Raw genomic sequence first — 19649 nt, forward strand, 5'->3', positions numbered from 1 at the left:
CCAGGAACTACGTCTATATCCTGAACACCTTATCGTCTGGCGCCGTCAGAGATGAGGGAATTGAAACAGCAGTTACAGTATCTGCTTGATAAGGGATATATTCGTCCGAGTGTTTTTCCGTGGGGAGCACCTGTTTTATTTTTCAAGAAAAAGGATGAATCGATGCGATTATGTATTGATTACAGGCAGTTGAATCGTGTCACCATCAAGAATAAGTATCCTTTGTCGCGGATTGATGATCTGTTCGATCAATTACAGGGTACTTCTGTTTACTCCAAGATAGATCTGAGATCTGGATACCTCCAGATGCGAGTACGGGACTCAGATATTTCTACAACTGCTTTCAGGACCAGATATGGGCACTATGAATTTCTGGTGATGCCATTCGGTTTGGTGAATGCACCAGCAGTCTTTATGAATCTGATGAATCAAGTATTTCGAGAATATCTGGATAGATTTGTCATCGTCTTCATTGATGATATTCTTGTCTATTCTCATGACAAGGATGAGCATGCACAACATTTGAGGATTGTGTTGCAGACATTACGAGATAAGCAGTTGTATGCAAAATTGAGCAAGTATGAATTCTGGCTTGATCGGGTAGTGTTTCTCGGTCATGTGATTTCTAGTGAAGGGATATCTGTTGATCCTAGTAAGATAGAGGCAGTGCTGAACTGGTCTCGTCCGACGACGGTTGCTGGGATTCGTAGTTTCTTGGGTCTAGCTGGTTATTACCGTCGGTTCATCGAGAATTTTTCACAGTTGGCCAGGCCTTTGACTCAGCTTACTCGGAAAGATGTTACCTTCATTTGGACTTCGGATTGTGAGGAGTCATTTCATGAGCTGCGTAGACGTCTTACTACTGCACCTGTGCTAGCTCTACCTTCTGGATCAGGAGGATATGTTGTTTTCACTGATGCCGCTGGTCAAGGGTTAGGATGTGTTCTGACACAGCATAGACATGTTATTTCTTATGTTTCTCGACAGTTGAAGACACATGAGAATAATTATCCAGTACATGATCTTAAGTTAGCCGCCATTGTATTTGCACTCAAGATCTGGAGGCATTATCTTTATGGCGAGAAATTTGAGATATTCACGGATCACAAGAGTTTGAAGTATTTATTCACTCAGGCAGAGTTGAATATGCGATAGAGACTCTGGATGGATCTTTTGAAGGATTATGATTGTGAAATCAAATATCATCCAGGTTCTGCTAATCTTACTGCTGATGCCTTGAGTCTGCAGGTGAGACTTTCTGCACTTCAGACTAATGAAGTATCTCATAATCCTTCAAAAGATCGTGAGACTTTCTGCACTTCAGACTAATGAAGTATCTCATATGATACAAGAGTGTTGTTCTTTGAGTTTTACGCTCAAGCACAGAAAAGGGAGGAATGGAATTCAATTGTATACTATTTTATCTGAGCCAGCATTGTATTCTCGGATCAGAGATGCTCATATATCTGATGTTAAGACTCAGCGTTTGGCACGTTTAGCCAATGAGGTTAATATATCTGGATTCCATTTTAAGGCAGATGGATTATTGTGCTTATCTAATCGGGTGGTTGTACCTAATGTTGCGGAGCTCAGGAATGATATTCTTTCTCAAGCTCACAGGAGTCGATTATCAGTTCATCCTGGAAGCATGAAAATGTATAAGGACTTGCGAACTAGATTCTGGTGGAAGGGAATGAAGCGTAGTGTGTATCAATTTGTTTCTCGATGTTTGGTTTGTCAACAGGTCAAGGCTGAACACCGACGACCAGGTGGATTACTGCAGAATCTTGAGATTCCCGAATGGAAGTGGGAGCACATGACTATGGATTTTTTCACCCACTTGCCTATGACGTCACGTCAATGTGATGCTATCTGGGTTGTCGTTGACCGGTTGACGAAATCAGCACATTTCATTCCTTACAACCGGGAGTATTCTTATGATCGCATGGCACGCTTATATGTCCAGGAGATAGTGCGATTACATGGGATTCCAGTAAGCATAGTCAGTGATAGGGACCCGCGATTTACCTCACGTTTCTGGGGTAGTTTTCAGCAGGCGTTGGGTACCACTTTGAGTTTGAGCACTGCATATCATCCGGAGACTGACGGGCAGTCAGAGCGGACGATTCGTACTTTGGAGGATATGCTACGTTCTTCTGTTATGGACTTTGGCTTATCTTGGCAGGATCAGTTACCTTTGATCGAATTTGCCTACAATAACAGTTATCATCGTAGTATTGATATGGCACCTTTCGAGGCATTATACGATCGACGGTGTCGTACTCCGTTATTCTGGGATAAAGTCGGGGAACGACAAGTCGAGGGTCCTGAGTTGGTGCAGTAGATTGTAGACAAGGTGGATTTGATCAAACGGAGGATCAAAATTGCTCAAGATCGACAAGCCAGTTATGCTAATATTCACCGCAGGCCACTTCAGTTTGAGCCTGGTGAATATGTATTCTTACGAGTATCACCTTTCAGGAAGGTGATGAGATTCGGTGTGAAAGGCAAGTTGTCTCCTCGTTTCATTGGGCCTTTCCAGATACTGGAAAAGATCGGAGATGTTGCATATCATCTGGCGTTACCGCCAAATCTTTCCAGTATACATAATGTTTTTCATGTGTCGTTACTTCGACAGTATATAGCTGATGAATCTCATGTGATTCAGTCTACTGATATTCAGCTAGAGTCAGATCCGTCTTTTGTTGAACGACCACTCCGTATCCTAGACAGGAAGGAGAAAGTTCTTCGGAACAAGGTTATACCACTTGTGATGGTACAATGTCAACGCCGAGGTGTTGAAGAAGCAACTTGGGAAACTGAGAGTCGTATGCAATCAGAATATCCTGAGTTGTTTGCTTTGTACTTTTGATTACCATGTAAAGATGTAATTACAGTTATTGTAATAAAATATGGTTTGATGTTTCATATTGTTATCTTAATTTGTCTTTAGATTTTATTTCGCGGACGAAATATCTAAAGATGGGAAGAATGTAGTAATCCAGATTCTATTTTAAGATAATAATATGTTAAACATGATTAAGAGTTAGTAATTAACCAATTTCGGAGTGTAATTGGACTTCAGAAGGAAATTTGGGCTTTTGACTTTGGGCCGGATCGGAAGCTCCGAACCCAGATCAAAAGCTCCGATCCCAGCCACTTCGGAAGCACAGAGATCGGAAGCTCTGATCCAGGAACGGAAGTTCCGATCTCCAGCTGCCAGCAATGCTCGATGACTCAGCCGCAAGTTTTTACAAGTGTCGAACGGAGGGCAGATCGGAAGCTCCGATCGTCGGATCGGAAGTTTCGATCCTGGCGTGTCAAGCATGCACGCAGTGAGCTGGATCGGAAGCTCCGATCCCGAAATCGGAAGTTCCGATCCTGGCCGGGAATTTTGCCTATAAATAGGGCTTGTCTGATTTCATTTGAATTACGAATTCCCGAGTTTCTTTCTTCAGTTATATAGTGTGAGATATACACTTGAGGGCCCTATTGGTTATAATAGAGGTTCTAGAATAACCAAGTTGTGGTTATAGTCATCCGGGACTAGCGACTCCAAAGGGCTTACTACGGACGAAGGTATGGTCCGAGAATCTATTTAAAGTTTTGGGAGTACTTATTAGCTTAGTAAAGGCTTATAGAACTTGTGTAGTGGTACGGTGAACTTTTGAATATAGGCTTGAAACCTAGGATCCTACTATACTTGAACTAGCCTAAAGGTACGTACACATTGACTGAGATTGCCAGCGAGTATACATGTTTATATGTTGCATTTATTTGGCATTATTATATGACATGAAATATGATTTATCGCTTTCATTATTCATATGTCGTGTGCATATACACGTTGAGCCTATACCTTGTTATACCTGATTATAGAGCCGCTCAGCTCTATATTCGATAGTCTGTCACTAAGAGTACCACGACGGTGGGGGCATTTATGTCTGACTACTCTGGTGTACTAGACAAGTGTGGTTGCACCCAGAAGTTGATCCGTGCGGTGGCAGCACTCATGTGGCGCCGGTACTGAGCATGAGTTTTCGGATGACCCTTTACCAGTCATCATGTTGCATGCATTATATACATATGTTTACTCATGTTTATGTACTGGGCGTTAGCGCTCACGTTCTAGTTGTTATCTTGGACACCCTATTTCATGGGGCATGTCGTAGGATGGACGGAGCCGGTAGTTCGAGGCAGGACTAGGGAGCCGGAGCTTGTCAGGAGATTTTATACAACAGGATTTGTTTTAGCTGTAATCATGTTTTAAGACTGTTTACGTTAAGTTCTTCGATATGGTTGTATCACTACAGATTTAAGCCTGAAATTGTTTTACTAAGCTGATATGTAAATCTTGTATTATGTTTCCGCACGTTTTACTCTGTTAAGCGTTATTGCTTTATTAAGTTTAATGTATGTTATTAGTTGCCAGTTAGTAGGTGATACCATGCAGGGTCACTACAGAAACAATTTTCATTACAAACCATCATATGTACTTCATTTATCACATATGCAGAGTCACAAAATCCCAGTAAGAATCAATGACTGATGCTCAAAACAAGAAACAGGAAACATGCGAAAGAGCACAATAAAACCAACCGTTGATCAGATACACTCCAAATAGAGAGCTTTCTTGAATTAGCTGAAACTTAGAAATCCTTTTAATCGAAAAAAAAGCAAAAAGAAAAGAGTTCACAACTCACATGAATGAGTCAGTACATACATGTCTAAGTTGAAGTAAAAAAAAGGGGGCATTAAGGTTTTGGCGTGAGATACCATTAAGATGAAACAACAGTATATTGACCATTACGAAGACCAGCAATCAGCTAATTGAAAACAAAGAGGACATATTTACCACGTAATCATTTGCAATAAGGTGCATTCATGATGACAAGAAAAATAGGAGGATGTAAAATCTGAAACATTGGCAGTATATTATAATCACACGAACCTTGTAGATATGTTTCCACGAGAAAGTTACAAAGAAAAACAAGAAGATGGGGCAGCGCATATAAATGAAAACAAATGAGACACAACATGATTTGTTAACCATGATGTAGGAAATGAAGAGTTGACATAACAGAATCTTCGGCAGGGCATCCTAGCTCCATTGCAAATAATCTGGTAACCGAATATTCATTTTATGAAAAACGATCCCTTTTTATTTTGTGTGTTGCGTAAGAGAGCACGAAAGTTTATTTCGTTTAGCGATGAAACATCAGTTGGGTTCATCACTCATTCGAAGCGAGATACTCAGATATATGAGTTTCATTCAGGTAAACTTATAATTTTTTAGTAACTCAAGTTGTTTTAACAGGAAATGGTAGCCTACTATCAGTAATCTTAAGTCCTTTCAAGCAAATCATTTGTGCCAAAGAGAAATAATTTTCAACCTCATCATGCATTATGTTTCCTAAGTATAGCCTCTCCACTCTCCTACAGCCTATAGGAAGGATACACTAAAGTGTTTTGTCCGGATATTTTTTGTCCAGAATGACTGAAACCCAGACAACAATTTCTAGCAAAATGTTGTATTGCTTACAAGTAGATTAAGCTAATCTCTTATAGAAACCATACATGTTCCCTACATTCAACTTCGCTCAAGCGCGAGAAAAAAGACTGGCCATGGGGAAAAGTGGTCAACCCTTAGGTTGATCGTACTAAGAGCAAAGGAGCACCAAAAAAGTGTGCTAAAGCATGCGGAAACAAAATTATAGAAAAAATGATATTCAGCAATATCGTTAATCTCTCTTCATCATCTAATTATTAGTAAGTTTCCAACAATATATGATTATAGAGAGAGACTCAAATGACATAACAATTGGACCCAATAAAAATGTGAAGAAAGATACAGAAAGACAAAAAAGAATAATCAAAGATCATCCAGAAGTGAACAATGAGTTAAAAAAAAGTAAAAGACAACGGCAGCTAGATTAGAACAATATCAAGCAGATTTTTGTAAACAACATTTTTTGTTCGGGAGTAATCACCACCATTGGAAATATCTGGGTTTATCAGCACTCGAGTATTCTTCATCGAGATTCCTCTGGACAAAGCAACATAAAGTTGGCCATGTGAGAAAACAGGCTCTGGCAAGTAAATCCCAACTACTGGAATCGTTTGACCTTGAGATTTGTTTATTGTCATTGCAAAACACAAGCGAATCGGAAATTGTTTTCGTTTGAATTGGAATGGGTATCCTTCGTTTTAAGCTGCAGAGAGAGGTATGCGAGGTATCAAAACCATTTTTCCAGCATGTTGTCCGATTGAAATCTCCGCCTGGATGACATTATTGCAAAATCCTCGACAGACCATCCTAGTACCATTGCACATTCTATCAGAAGGATCTAAATTAATAAGCCACATTATAGGGCAATTTTTTTTAAGGACCATTCGGTGAGGAGGCAAACCATTAGGTGTTAGCCCATTTAAGAACTCCTCTGGATAATAATTATGTGTGTCATCAATTGCCTCATCAAAGCTCAGAAATTCCACAGCATCTCTTGGAAATAATGCTATAATCTTTTCATTCAACGTATCGACATAGGTATTTTTCGTTGATAAAATTGCTCTCTCGGTCATTAAGTTTGTAACACCCGGTATTTTTAATACGTAAATTCGCATGCATAATTAGGAAATTTATTTATTTAGAATTTTAGATTATGGGTTAAATAATTATGTGAAATTTTTTGTGCATGTTTTAAGTTATTTTTAAGCATTTAACCCATAATTTGTGATTTTTCATGATTTATGGAAATTTAATTATTTTATCGCGTAGACGGGACCGTGGACGGACGAGATGACAACTTTCTATCCAATTTATTTCATGAGCCTTTTAAGAGCCCAAAAATATTATTTTGAGTTTTATCTCCTCAAAATTTTCAGTATTTAATTTTATATAATTTTAGGAGTCCTTTTTTTATCCAAATTTAGCCAAAATATTGACTTTTAATTACCTTTAAAATTCCCTAAAATAATTATTTCGGGATTTTTAAGTTAGTTATCAGATTGTACTTATTATTTAGAGTTTTTAAGTTATATATATTGTATATTTAAAACCCTTATTAATATTTTAATTACCCTATATTCTAATTAAATCAAAAACAAAATTTCTACCCTACATTAAAACCTAGCCGCCTCCATCTGTTTTCTCCTCCACTCTTCTCCTTCTCCATTCATCGATCAGCAAGCCTAAGGCTCCATAGACGTTTTTTTTTCGAAGCTTCAAGGTTGTTCGTCGTCCCGTCGTTCCAGATTCGTTCTACACGCTCCTACCTCTTCTTTAAATGGTGCAAGGCATGTTTCCTTCCTTTATTTTGCACCTTTTCAGTAAGTATATTTGTATGTGTGTGTTTGCATCAGGAGAATTTTCGATCAAAGTCTTGCACAAACATGGATTGAATTTTCGAACTTTTGTTTGTAAGCGCATGGTTTGCTTGGGTTTTTTTTTTCATCATCTCACGTTTTTATTTTAGCATGGGCGTGTATGGCTGCTAGGCCAAGATTCATGGATGTCCTAGGGTCCCTAGACTTGGGCTAGTCGATCGGTTAAGGTTGGAGAAGGGCTGGAATGAAACAAATCGAATTCTGTCATGGGTGGCTCGCGCAGGTTCTGGGGCTGTGGGAGAATGCTTCGTTCTCCCTCCTCCGGGCATGGTTTTGGGTAAGGTTTGTTGCATTGGAAACCCCTAGATGTTGGCTAAGTTTTGCAAGTGGTTTCATGATTTTTGGTGGTCGGAGTGAGTGGCACGATCGAAAACGCTGCCACTGCTCCTACCTGCATGCGATTTGGGAACAGCTCCGGTGCAGAGCTTTGTTTGAGAGCTATAGGTCATGGTTTTGGTCGGTGTTTAGCTTGTTGGAAATGTCTAGATGTGGGCTAGGTCCTAGGTGTGGTTCTCCGGCCGATGGGTGGCCAGAGCAGGGCGGCCGCCGATGTTCTTTGCAGCTGCTCGTGGCCGCAGTAGTGCAGGGAAGAGGGTGATCGGGTTTGAGCTTTGGGGGCTGATCCGGTCGGGTCAAGGGACTGGGTCGGGTCTGGAAAGTAGTGGGTCAAGTCGGGTTGGTCCGGGTCCAGGTTAAGTTAGACGGGCTCGGGTATTCTTTATTTTTAAGATATTATTTAAGTTTAAGTGTTTAATGGGCCTAATTAAATCCCAAAATTTAATTGGGTTCCATTTAATTATTTTGGGTTAAATTAATCATTTTTTTGAGTTTATCTAAATTTAATTAAGTTAGTCCAATAATTTTTATGGGCTTGGGGGCCCATGGAAGTTATTGAGCCATTCTTTGGGCTTTTGGGCCCATTGGGCCAGAATAGATTGTTATTGGGCCAGGAATGCATTAATGGGCTTGAATAAGTAAATTGGGCTTAGAAATGTATTTTTGGACTTAAGTTTGTTAATGGGCCAGTCTCAGTGTTAATGGGCCAGAATTTAAGAAAATGGGCTTGAGTGTTAGGGCCAGCAGTTCAGTACAACCCATGAAAAATTGCATGTGTCCTGAATATATATTTAATTATTTTTATGCATGGAAGTTATTTTTAATATTTATATGTTAGTATGAAATTAAATTAAATATATATGAAGGACACACATTTTATTTAAGTACATGCATTCATGAAATAATTTTCATGCATGATTTAATGTTTAAGGTTGAGCAAAAGAAAATAATTTTATGTTGGAAGTTGAAGTAGTGTGACAATTTAAGGGGGATTCGTCCCCATATGTGAACTATTGAAGGGCAGTTTACTGCCAATTTAAGAGGTGATTTGTCACCGCCACGTACGTTGGTTTACCACGCTGATCAGTATTTAATGTATGTATGGTTATACTATGGAGACGACCTTTCGATGTTAAAAAATACTTTGCTCAACAATGTTTATGTATTATTATGATATTCAAGTTTAATTTAAGTTTATGTTATGTTCATGATATTTTTAAGCATGCTCATTCATGTATATGTTATGTATTAGTATTAAAGTGATTTAAATTATTTTAAACCCTTGTTATGTTAGCATGTTGGGCCTCTAGGCTCACTACACTGATATGGTGCAGGTGAGTACGTAGAGGAAGACGTAGTACCCACCGGCGGCGAGGACCTATGAGCGGACATGCAGTAACCCCGTGACCGTTGTCTGAGTCTATATGCATGTTTTGAATATTTTTATCATGTCATACATTTTATTTATTTTCAGTGGTGGATATTATTACTCATTTTATTTAAATATTTTCAGTGCATGCAAATTTTATTTATTTTGCTTATGTTAGTATTTTATTAAATGTTTGACTCAGATATTTAATTTATTAAAGGTTGCATTTTTATTTAAGTTATTTATTTTTAAATCTATTTATTCTGTGCATATATGTATGGGCATGTATGTAAATATTTTTACTTAGTAAATGTAATAAAAAAAAAATTTCGCATATTTATTTACATTTAGAGAGTTAGGGTCGTTTTAGTTGGTATCAAAGCACGATCCTTGGAGGGGTCATTACTGCTATGCGAGCTCAGAAATCCACGCTACCGGTCTGTAAGTTTTAAGTGTTTATAACATGATTTAATTTTAAGAATTTAAGTTAGCATTAATGTTAAAACACTTAGTTATGCATGGTGATTTACGTAAAGAAATGTGTGGTGGTGCAGAATGCCTCCGAGACCTATGAACAGACGTGGGGAATCTCCACCTCCACCTCCGCAGAACCCTCTTGCAGCATTGGAACATGCCAATGCTAATATGATGGCAGGGATTACTGCTCTGTTGGAGCAGCAGGCTGCACATCCTAGACTGTCTCACGAGGAGGACGTAGATGAGCGGTTCCAGAAGAAGGGGCCGAAGGAGTTCACTGGTACCACCGATCCATTGGTGGCTGAGGGGTGGATTCGTTCTTTGGAGGCCATCTTTGCATACATGGGGATTACTGACGCCGACAGGGTGAACTGTGCGACGTATATGATGAGGGGAGATGCAGCTCTTTGGTGGGAGGGTGCTGCTAGGGGAGTACATCTTCCTACATTGACTTGGGCGTAGTTTAGGCGTATCTTCTACGCCAAGTATTTCACGGAGGATGTGCGCAGTCGCATGATCCAGGAGTTTATGAGTCTCCGACAGGGGGACAGGTCAGTGGTTGAGTATGTGAGACAGTTCGAGAGGGGCTGTCATTTTGTGCCTCTGATTGCAGACAGTCCACCGGAGAAGATGAGGCAGTTTGTGGAGGGACTGAAGGCGGATATTAAGCATGACGTATGTATGATGGACGTCGCTACATATGAGGCGGCAGTTAGTAGAGCACTGAGGTCAGAGGAGGGTAGGAGAGAGATACAGCGAGAGCAGCAGGGGAAGAAACAGAATCAGCCTGGATTTCAGCGACCATCTTCGCAGCCTCCTGCGAAGAAGCAGTATACTGGGCCGTCTAAGGGCCCGAACCAGCAGCAGAAGCCGCAGCAGCAGAGGCCACAGCAGCCGAGGGGCGGGGTCCCTAATACTGGAGGTTTTCCTACTAGCTCGAAGTGTCAGAAGATGCATTCGGGACCTTGTCTTATGGGAGCAGGAATTTGTTTCCACTATAGAGAGCCGGGGCACCAGATAGCTAATTGCCCGAGGAAGAAGAACACTGCTGGTAGAGTGTTCGTTATGCAGGCAGAGGAGGCAGACCCAGACACCTCCTTGATCACCGGTATATCTTACCCCTAGTATTTTATAATTTCTTCCTTTGGTTAAAAATTTCGATTTTTCTTTGTGAAATAATTGCCCGAGGAAGAAGAATTATACATTGCAGCATCAGCTGCTGCTAAAGAGGCGGTTTGGATAAGGAAATTCATCCAAGAGTTGGGTGTAATTCCTGAAGCTGTTGGTCCAGTCCCGGTGTACTGTGACAACACGGGTGCCGTTGCTCAGGTAAAGGAACCAAGGTCTTATCAAAAGACCAAAAACGTACTGAGGAAATACCACATCATCCGGGAGATCATGGAAAGAGGAGATATCAGTGTTGAGAGAGTGACCTCTACAGACAATATCGCTGATTCGCTTACTAAGCCCTTGCCAGGAACATTGTTTGACAAACATCGCGAAACAATGAGATTACGTAGTATGACTAGTTGGCTTTAGGACAAGTGAGAGATTGAAAGAGTGGGTGCCCGGTTAGCCAACTTGTGGCTAAGGGCTTTTATGACTCTATGTAAAACAATCTTTTGTTTAATATAATTTACACTTTTATAATGGCATTGACTTTATCTTTCTTCATATTGTTATATTATGATATACTATTGTTGTTTTGATAAAGACCTTGAATATACTATAGTGTATGTAAGATGTGGTAGCACATGGGGATGGCTATCATGAAACACATCTTATATTCACTGTATATTCTAAACTGTTCCTAGTCAATTGAGCCGTCCGCAAATAAGGATAAGGATCGCTCGAGATTGAGACTAGAATTTGCGATGCCGAGTACCACGTTTCATTGGTATGGAACATAGAGATGTTCAAAGCATGCAAATGGATATTCATATGATGAATGATCGAACTACCCTATTCGGACTTTCCAAGTGGTTATCACTTATCGAGTGGATAAAGTCCGCGGTTTTGGTTGTACACCATTAGTCCTTATTACTTGAAACATCATTGAGACTCTATATGCTAGTACTGTACTTTGACTCGTTTACCAACTCTATTGGGGTCATCAGGTGTCAGGATTGGGTACAGTTACGACACATATAGGAGTCAATTCTTTGTTGTCAAGGATTCACCACATACTTGCGAGTGTGGATATCCTATGCGATCTGAGGAGATATTAGTGTGACGAATCTCTGGCCAGAGTACATGATGTGTTTTAGGTTACTTGGTGTTTCTAGTAACACATGCGATGTCACTAATAGATCTCCAAGATGTTATGCATAGTTATCGAATCTCGAACGGCTCTCGATATACCAATGGTTATTGATTCGATCGGGATATATGGATGAAGGGACCGTACTGTACGCTAAACAAAATCTACTGGTTCTTGCAGGCACTATCAGTAATACCTAGGGAATCATGGGGCGATGTTGCTAGGCGCTCTTACCATGATTCGATGGGTAAGTCGGAAATTGTTGTTCCGAGTCACAAGGAGTTGTGAGCCCACGGCTAGCTGTATTCCTGAACCATTGAGGGTTACACAAGTAATGGATTACTAAAACCCCGTAGAGATTGTTAAATTTAAAGAGTTAAATTTAATGAAAGAGAAGTTGGACTTCTTAACTAAAGGAAGTGGAATTTCCTAAAATGACATAGGGATGGACATTTTTGGAAATCACTGAATTCGGATTCAGAAAAATTATCTTGACTCTAAAAGATGCAGAAATGGTTTCCGTGCACATTGGTGAAGTCAGTTTATCAATTGGAGTCACGATGAATTTTATATTAATTTCTATAACAACGGGCTTGGCTTGTTGGGCTTAAGTTATGGATTATGGGCCCTAAGGAGTTAGAGTCCAAATATAATTATAACTTAATCCAGTCTAGAAATTATCTATAAATAGGACTGCAGTGTTCAAAAATTTGGTGTGAATTCAGTCTTGCAATTTTCGAATTTCAGCCTATATTATTCAAGGGAATTTTCGAAATCCTCTGTCCCTTTTGAAGAAAATTCGGGTTGTGTTTTTGTGAAAAATTACAATCTGAATTAACAGATCATATCTGTTTATTCTCTACGCAAACTTCTGATTGATTTCTAGTGCATTCATTCAGAGGGTTTTGTTTTCTATTCGGGGACCTGATTGAAGAAACGTCCGTTCATCAGTTCCTGGGATATACAACAAGAGCAGATTAAATTCTGTTGGTGTCCATAATCTCGCTTTGAGATTTCAAGGTAAAATATTTAATAGTGATTATTTGTTTTACTTACACAAATTTAATCGTAAAGTTTTGATACCCAGATATGGAATCGTTCCATATTAATAAAATAAAATTTTTAAACTTCCGCTGCACCGGGTATCAATTCTAATTGATCTGAACACAGTTTTCCAACAGTTTATTTGGAGCTCAGACTGTCAGAGGAGCTTCGATCAGCTGAAGGAAGCACTGACTACTGCACCGGTGTTAGCGGTGACAGTACCACATGAGGAGTTAGTAGTGTACACCGACGCGTCTAAGCTAGGTTTAGGCACAGTACTTATGCAGTGTGGTAAGGTTATTGCTTATGCGTCGAGGCAGTTGAAGATTCACGAGCAGAACTACCCGACACATGATTTGGAGTTAGCAGCAGTGGTCTTCGCTTTGAAAATCTGGAGGCACTATCTGTATGGCGAGAAGTGCAAGATTTTCACTGATCACAAGAGCCTCAAGTACTTCTTCACTCAGAAGGAATTGAACATGAGGCAACGGAGATGGTTGGAGTTGGTTAAGGATTACGACTGTGACATTAGCTACCATCCGGGTAAAGCTAATGTAGTGGCCGATGCTTTGAGTCGGAAGTCGTCAGTGGTATCGTGTTTGTCAGTGCAGTTACCACTGCAGAGTGAGATTCAGAGGTTTGATTTGGAGTTTTACTCGAGTGGTCATGCACCGAGCTTGTCAGTGTTGACGGTGCAGCCGATTTTACGGGATCGGATCAGAGAGGGACAGTCTACTGATGAGGAGTTGCAGCGTTGGAGACAGAGAGATGAGGCCAAGGGTGGTCTTCTGTATACAGTTGTGGATGGCATTATTCAGTACCGTGGTAGGATGTGGGTACCGAACGTCGATCAGTTGAGAGCTGAGATTCTAGCAGAGACTCACACATCTCCGTACTCCATTCACCCCGGAAGTACGAAGATGTACCGAGATTTGCAGCTATTGTATTGGTGGCCCGGGATGAAGAGAGACATCGGGAGAGTTGTGTCAGAGTGTTTGACTTGTCAGCAGGTCAAGGCTGAGCATCAGCATCCAGCAGGACTTCTTAGACCTCTTCCTATTCCGAAATGAAAATGGGAGAACATTACGATGGACTTTGTAGTTGGTTTACCGAGGAGTGCTAGAGGTTGCACAGCTATTTGGGTGATCGTGGATAGACTCACCAAGTCAGCTCATTTCTTGCCGGTGAGGACTACTTACTCGTTGACAAAGTATGCAGAGCTTTACATCAAGGAGATTGTTAGACTGCATGGCATCCCAGTGTCGATAGTATCAGACAGAGATCCGAAATTTACGTCTGCGTTTTGGAAGAGTTTGCACACTGCATTGGGGACTAGACTTTTGTTCAGTACAGCGTTCCTTCCCCAGACAGATGGTCAGTCTGAGAGAGTGATCCAGGTTCTCGAGGATCTACTGAGAACTTGTGTCATCGACTTTCAGGGCTCGTGGGAGACTAGACTGCCATTAGTGGAGTTTACCTAGAACAACAGTTTTCAGTCATCTATAGGTATGGCTCCTTATGCAGCATTGTACGGGAGGAGGTGCAGATCTCCTGTGCATTGGGATGAGGTTGGTGAGAAGATTTTACTTGGTCCAGAGATCGTGCAGCAGACAGCTGACATTATGACTCAGATTCGGGATCGAATGAGGACTGCTCAGAGTCGTCAGAAGAGTTATGCAGATACTCGACGACGAGATTTGGAGTTCGCAGTAGGTGATCACGTGTTTCTGAGAGTGTCACCTATGAAGGGAGTAGTGCGATTTGGCCGGAGAGGCAAGATTAACCCTAGATATATAGGGTCATTCGAGATCTTGGAGAGAGTTGACACGTTGGCCTACCGTTTAGCTCTACCACCAGGGCTAGCGGCAGTGCACAATGTATTCCATGTATCCATGCTTCGAAGATACATCTCGAACCCGTCACATGTGTTGGATTTTGAGCCTCTTCAGTTGACACCGGAGTTAGCATTTGAGGAGAGGCCTATACGGATCTTGGCTAGGGAGGAGCGCAGATTGAGGACGCAGGTCATACCGATGGTCAGAGTCCAGTGGCTGAATCACTCAGAGGAGGAAGCTACCTGGGAGACCGAGGCAGAGATGAGGACTCGTTTCCCGGAGTTGTTCGGGTAAGTACTTTAATTTCGAGGACGAAATCCAATTTAAGGGGGGGAGAATTGTAACACCCGGTATTTTTAATACGTAAATTCGCATGCATAATTAGAAAATTTATTTATTTAGAATTTTAGATTATGGGTTAAATAATTATGTGAAATTTTTTGTGCATGCTTTAAGTTATTTTTAAGCATTTAACCCATAATTAGTGATTTTTCATGATTTATGAAAATTTAATTATTTTATCGCGTAGACGGGACCGTGGACGGACGAGATGACAACTTTATATCCAATTTATTTCATGAGCCTTTTAAGAGCCCAAAAATATTATTTTGAGTTTTATCTCCTCAAAATTTTCAGTATTTAATTTTATATAATTTTAGGAGTCCTTTTTTATCCAAATTTAGCCAAAATATTGACTTTTAATTACCTTTAAAATTCCCTAAAATAATTATTTCGGAATTTTTAAGTTAGTTATCAGATTGTACTTATTATTTAGAGTTTTTAAGTTATATATATTGTATATTTAAAACCCTTATTAATATTTTAATTACCCTATATTCTAATTAAATCAAAAACAAATTTTCTACCCTACATTAAAACCTAGCCGCCTCCATCAGTTTTCTCCTCCACTCTTCTCCTTCTCCATTCATCGATCAGCAAGCCTAAGGCTCCATAGACGTTTTTTTTTCGAAGCTTCAAGGTTGTTCGTCGTCCCGTCGTCCCGGATTCGTTCTACACGCTCCTACCTCTTCTTTTAACGGTGCAAGGCATGTTTCCTTCCTTTATTTCGCACCTTTTCAGTAAGTATATTTGTATGTGTGTGTTTGCATCAGGAGAATTTTCGATCAAAGTCTTGCACAAACATGGATTGAATTTTCGAACTTTTGTTTGTAAGCGCATGGTTTTCTTGGGTTTTTTTTTCATCATCTCACATTTTTATTTTAGCATGGGCGTGTATGGCTGCTAGGCCAAGATTCATGGATGTCCTAGGGTCCCTAGACTTGGGCTAGTCGATCGGTTAAGGTTGGAGAAGGGCTGGAACGAAACAAATCGAATTCTGTCATGGGTGGCTCGAGCAGGTTTTGGGGCTGTGGGAGAATGATTCGTTCTCCCTCCTCCGGGCATGGTTTTGGGTAAGGTTTGTTGCATTGGAAACCCCTAGATGTTGGCTAAGTTTTGCAAGTGGTTTCACGATTTTTGGTGGTTGGAGCGAGTGGCACAATCGAAAACGCTGCCACTGCTCCTACCTGCACGCGATTTGGGAACAGCTCCGGTGCAGAGCTTTGTTTGAGAGCTATAGATCATGGTTTTGGTCGGTGTTTAGCTTGTTGGAAACGTCTAGATGTGGGCTAGGTCCTAGGTGTGGTTCTCTGGCCAGTGGGTGGCCGGAGCAGGGCGGCCGCCGGTGTTCTTTGCAGCTGCTCGTGGCCGCAGCAGTGCAGGGAAGAGGGTGATCGGGTTTGAGCTTTGGGGGCTGATCCGGTCGGGTCAAGGGACTGGGTCGGGTCTGAAAAGTAGTGGGTCAATTCGGGTTGGTCCGGGTCCGGGTTAAGTTAGACGGGCTCGGGTATTCTTTATTTTTAAGATATTATTTAAGTTTAAGTGTTTAATGTGTCTAATTAAATCCGAAAATTTAATTGGGTTCCATTTAATTATTTTGGGTTAAATTAATCATTTTTTTGAGTTTATCTAAATTTAATTAAGTTAGTCCAATAATTTTTATGGGCTTGGGGGCCCATGGAAGTTATTGGGCCAGTCTTTGGGCTTTTGGGCCCATTGGGCCAGAATAGGTTGTTATTGGGCCAGGAATGCATTAATGAGCTTGAATAAGTAAATTGGGCTTAGAAATGTATTTTTGGACTTAAGTTTGTTAATGGGCCAGTCTCAGTGTTAATGGACCAGAATTTAAGAAAATGGGCTTGAGTGTTAGGGCCAGCAGTTCAGTACAACCCATGAAAAATTGCATGTGTCCTGAATATATATTTAATTATTTTTATGCATGGAAGTTATTTTTAATATTTATATGTTAGTATGAAATTAAATTAAATATATATGAAGGACACACATTTTATTTAAGTACATGCATTAATGAAATAATTTTCATGCATGATTTAATGTTTAAGGTTGAGCAAAAGAAAATAATTTTATGTTGGAAGTTGAAGTAGTGTGACAATTTAAGGGGGATTCGTCCCCATATGTGAACTATTGAAAGGCAGTTTACTGCCAATTTAAGAGGTGATTCGTCACCGCCACGTACGTTGGTTTACCACGCTGATCAGTATTTAATGTATGTATGGTTACACTATGGAGACGACCTTTCGATGTTAGAAAATACTTTGTTCAACAATGTTTATGTATTTTTATGATATTCAAGTTTAATTTAAGTTTATGTTATGTTCATGATATTTTTAAGCATGCTCATTCATGTATATGTTATGTATTAGTATTAAAGTGATTTAAATTATTTTAAACCCTTGTTATGTTAGCATGTTGGGCCTCTAGGCTCACTACACTGATATGGTGCAGGTGAGTACGTAGAGGAAGACGTAGTACCCACCGGCGGCGAGGACCTATGAGCGGACATGCAGTAACCCCGTGACCGTTGTCTGAGTCTATATGCATGTTTTGAATATTTTTATCATGTCATTCATTTTATTTATTTTCAGTGGTGGATATTATTACTCATTTTATTTAAATATTTTCAGTGCATGCAAATTTTATTTATTTTGCTTATGTTAGTATTTTATTAAATGTTTGACTCAGATATTTAATTTATTAAAGGTTGCATTTTTATTTAAGTTATTTATTTTTAAATCTATTTATTCTGTGCATATATGTATGGGCATGTATGTACATATTTTTACTTAGTAAGTGTAATAAAAAAAAAAATTTCCGCATATTTATTTACATTTAGAGAGTTAGGGTCGTTTCAGTGATGAAAGATAATTCTCATATAATCCTTCGTACACATGTTCAATCAATTTATTTTCTAATGCCTCAATGTCTCCTTCACAAACTTTAGTTACCATCTGTGTTGGGAGCTTGATATTTCCATTGACATCTACAAGCTCTACCCCTGCACCCATCCTGAGCAAGAACTCGCAGAAAACATGATCATTTTTCGCTCGCATATTTTCATGTAGAAGAATGACTTTCATACGTGGAAACAAATATGATCGAATAAGGCTCCCATCGATAGTTTCTTCAATTGTTGCTTTAGGAATAACAGGAAGAACTTGCATAAAATCGCCGCCTAACAACACAACTTTTCCACCAAACGGTTCCTTATTACCAACAAGGTCTTGAAAAGTACGGTCAACAGCTTCGATTGCATAGCGTCTGCACATCGGAGCTTCATCCCAAACAACAAGTCTGGTTAGGCGTAGCAGATTACCAAGACCGCTTTGTTTTGAGATAGTGCAATAACTATTTTCATGCAGCTCAATTGGGATTTTAAAGCGCGAGTGCGCTGTTCGGCCGCCTGGTAGGATAGAAGCTGCGACACCAGATGTAGCAATGGCAAGAGCAATGATTCCTCGTGAACGAACGGTTGCGAGTATAGCACGATATAAGTAAGTTTTGCCAGTCCCTCCAGGTCCATTTACAAAGAATAATCCACCAGAGTTTCGATCAATACAATCCATGATCATGTCGTAAGCTAACGTTTGAGCATGATTAAGATGATGGTGAGCATCCAAATCAGTTGCAGGTATTGGGACATATTGTTCTTCTATCACTTCCCTGGACTTCAACAAATCACGATGTTTTGAGACCATTGTTAGTTTGGGTAAATCATACATACTCGCATTTTTACCCATACTTTCCAAGAAATCACTAATGGATTGGAGTGTCTGACTCATTATTTCCAATTCATCGACGAGACCACTCCTTCCAAAATCTTCGGACAGATGGTGGCAAAAAGAATCCCATAATCGACGAACATCAGATGGTTGGGAGTGCACAAGTATCGTCGCAAATAATCTCCGCAAAGCATAAGGCATATGAAAATCAACGGCCTCATTTAGATGTTGGAGTGCGCGGCGTTCAGATCAATCACGATTGATACCCGGTGCAGCGGAAGTTTAAAATTTTTAGTATGGAACAATTCCATAGTGTGGGTATCAACCATACGATTAAATTATTTGTGTGTGTAAAATTAAATAACTATTATTAAATTTTACCTTCAATCTCGAAGCGAGATTATTGGACACCACACAGATTTCTCTGCGCTTCTTGTATCTCCCTGGAACTGATGAACAAGCTTTCCTTCAATCAGGTCCACGAATGGAGGTTTAATCCCTCTGATAGATTGCACTAGAAAAATCTATCAGAAGTTTTCTGCGAAGAGAATAACGAATTTGATTCGCTAATCCTGTCTGCAATTCAAAATCACAGACCGGAAAATCTCTGACAGAGAGAGGGAGGGGCGGCCGAATTTCTAGAGAGAGCTAGGGTTTTTTTTCGAAAACTGTCTCTCAAAATTATGACCAACTGTGTGTAATTTCTGTACTGCAATAACTTATTTATAATGCAGGCCACTAACACCTTAGGGCCCATTAGTCATAAGTTGAGGCCCGACAAGCAAAGCCCGCATGTTCAAAAATTAATATAAAATTCATCGTGACTCCGATTGATAAACCGATTTTACCAATGTGCACAGAAA

General features: G+C 40.0%; 1 protein-coding gene across 1 annotated transcript; it reads right to left on the reverse strand.

Moving 5' to 3' along the window:
* Positions 1-17904: 17904 nt before the first annotated feature.
* Positions 17905-18987, reverse strand: LOC140868546 (ATP-dependent DNA helicase PIF1-like). Its single transcript, XM_073272926.1, has one exon. The coding sequence runs from the start codon at positions 18985-18987 to the stop codon at positions 17905-17907; it is 1083 nt and encodes a 360-aa protein (XP_073129027.1).
* Positions 18988-19649: the final 662 nt, after the last annotated feature.

Source organism: Henckelia pumila, chromosome 1, assembly GCF_033568475.1.
Source record: "Henckelia pumila isolate YLH828 chromosome 1, ASM3356847v2, whole genome shotgun sequence".
Taxonomy (NCBI): Eukaryota; Viridiplantae; Streptophyta; class Magnoliopsida; order Lamiales; family Gesneriaceae; genus Henckelia; species Henckelia pumila.

Coding starts and splice junctions, on each gene's coding strand:
- LOC140868546 (XM_073272926.1), bottom strand. CDS start 18,987: ATGCCTTATGCTTTGCGGAGATTATTTGCGACGATACTTGTGCACTCC.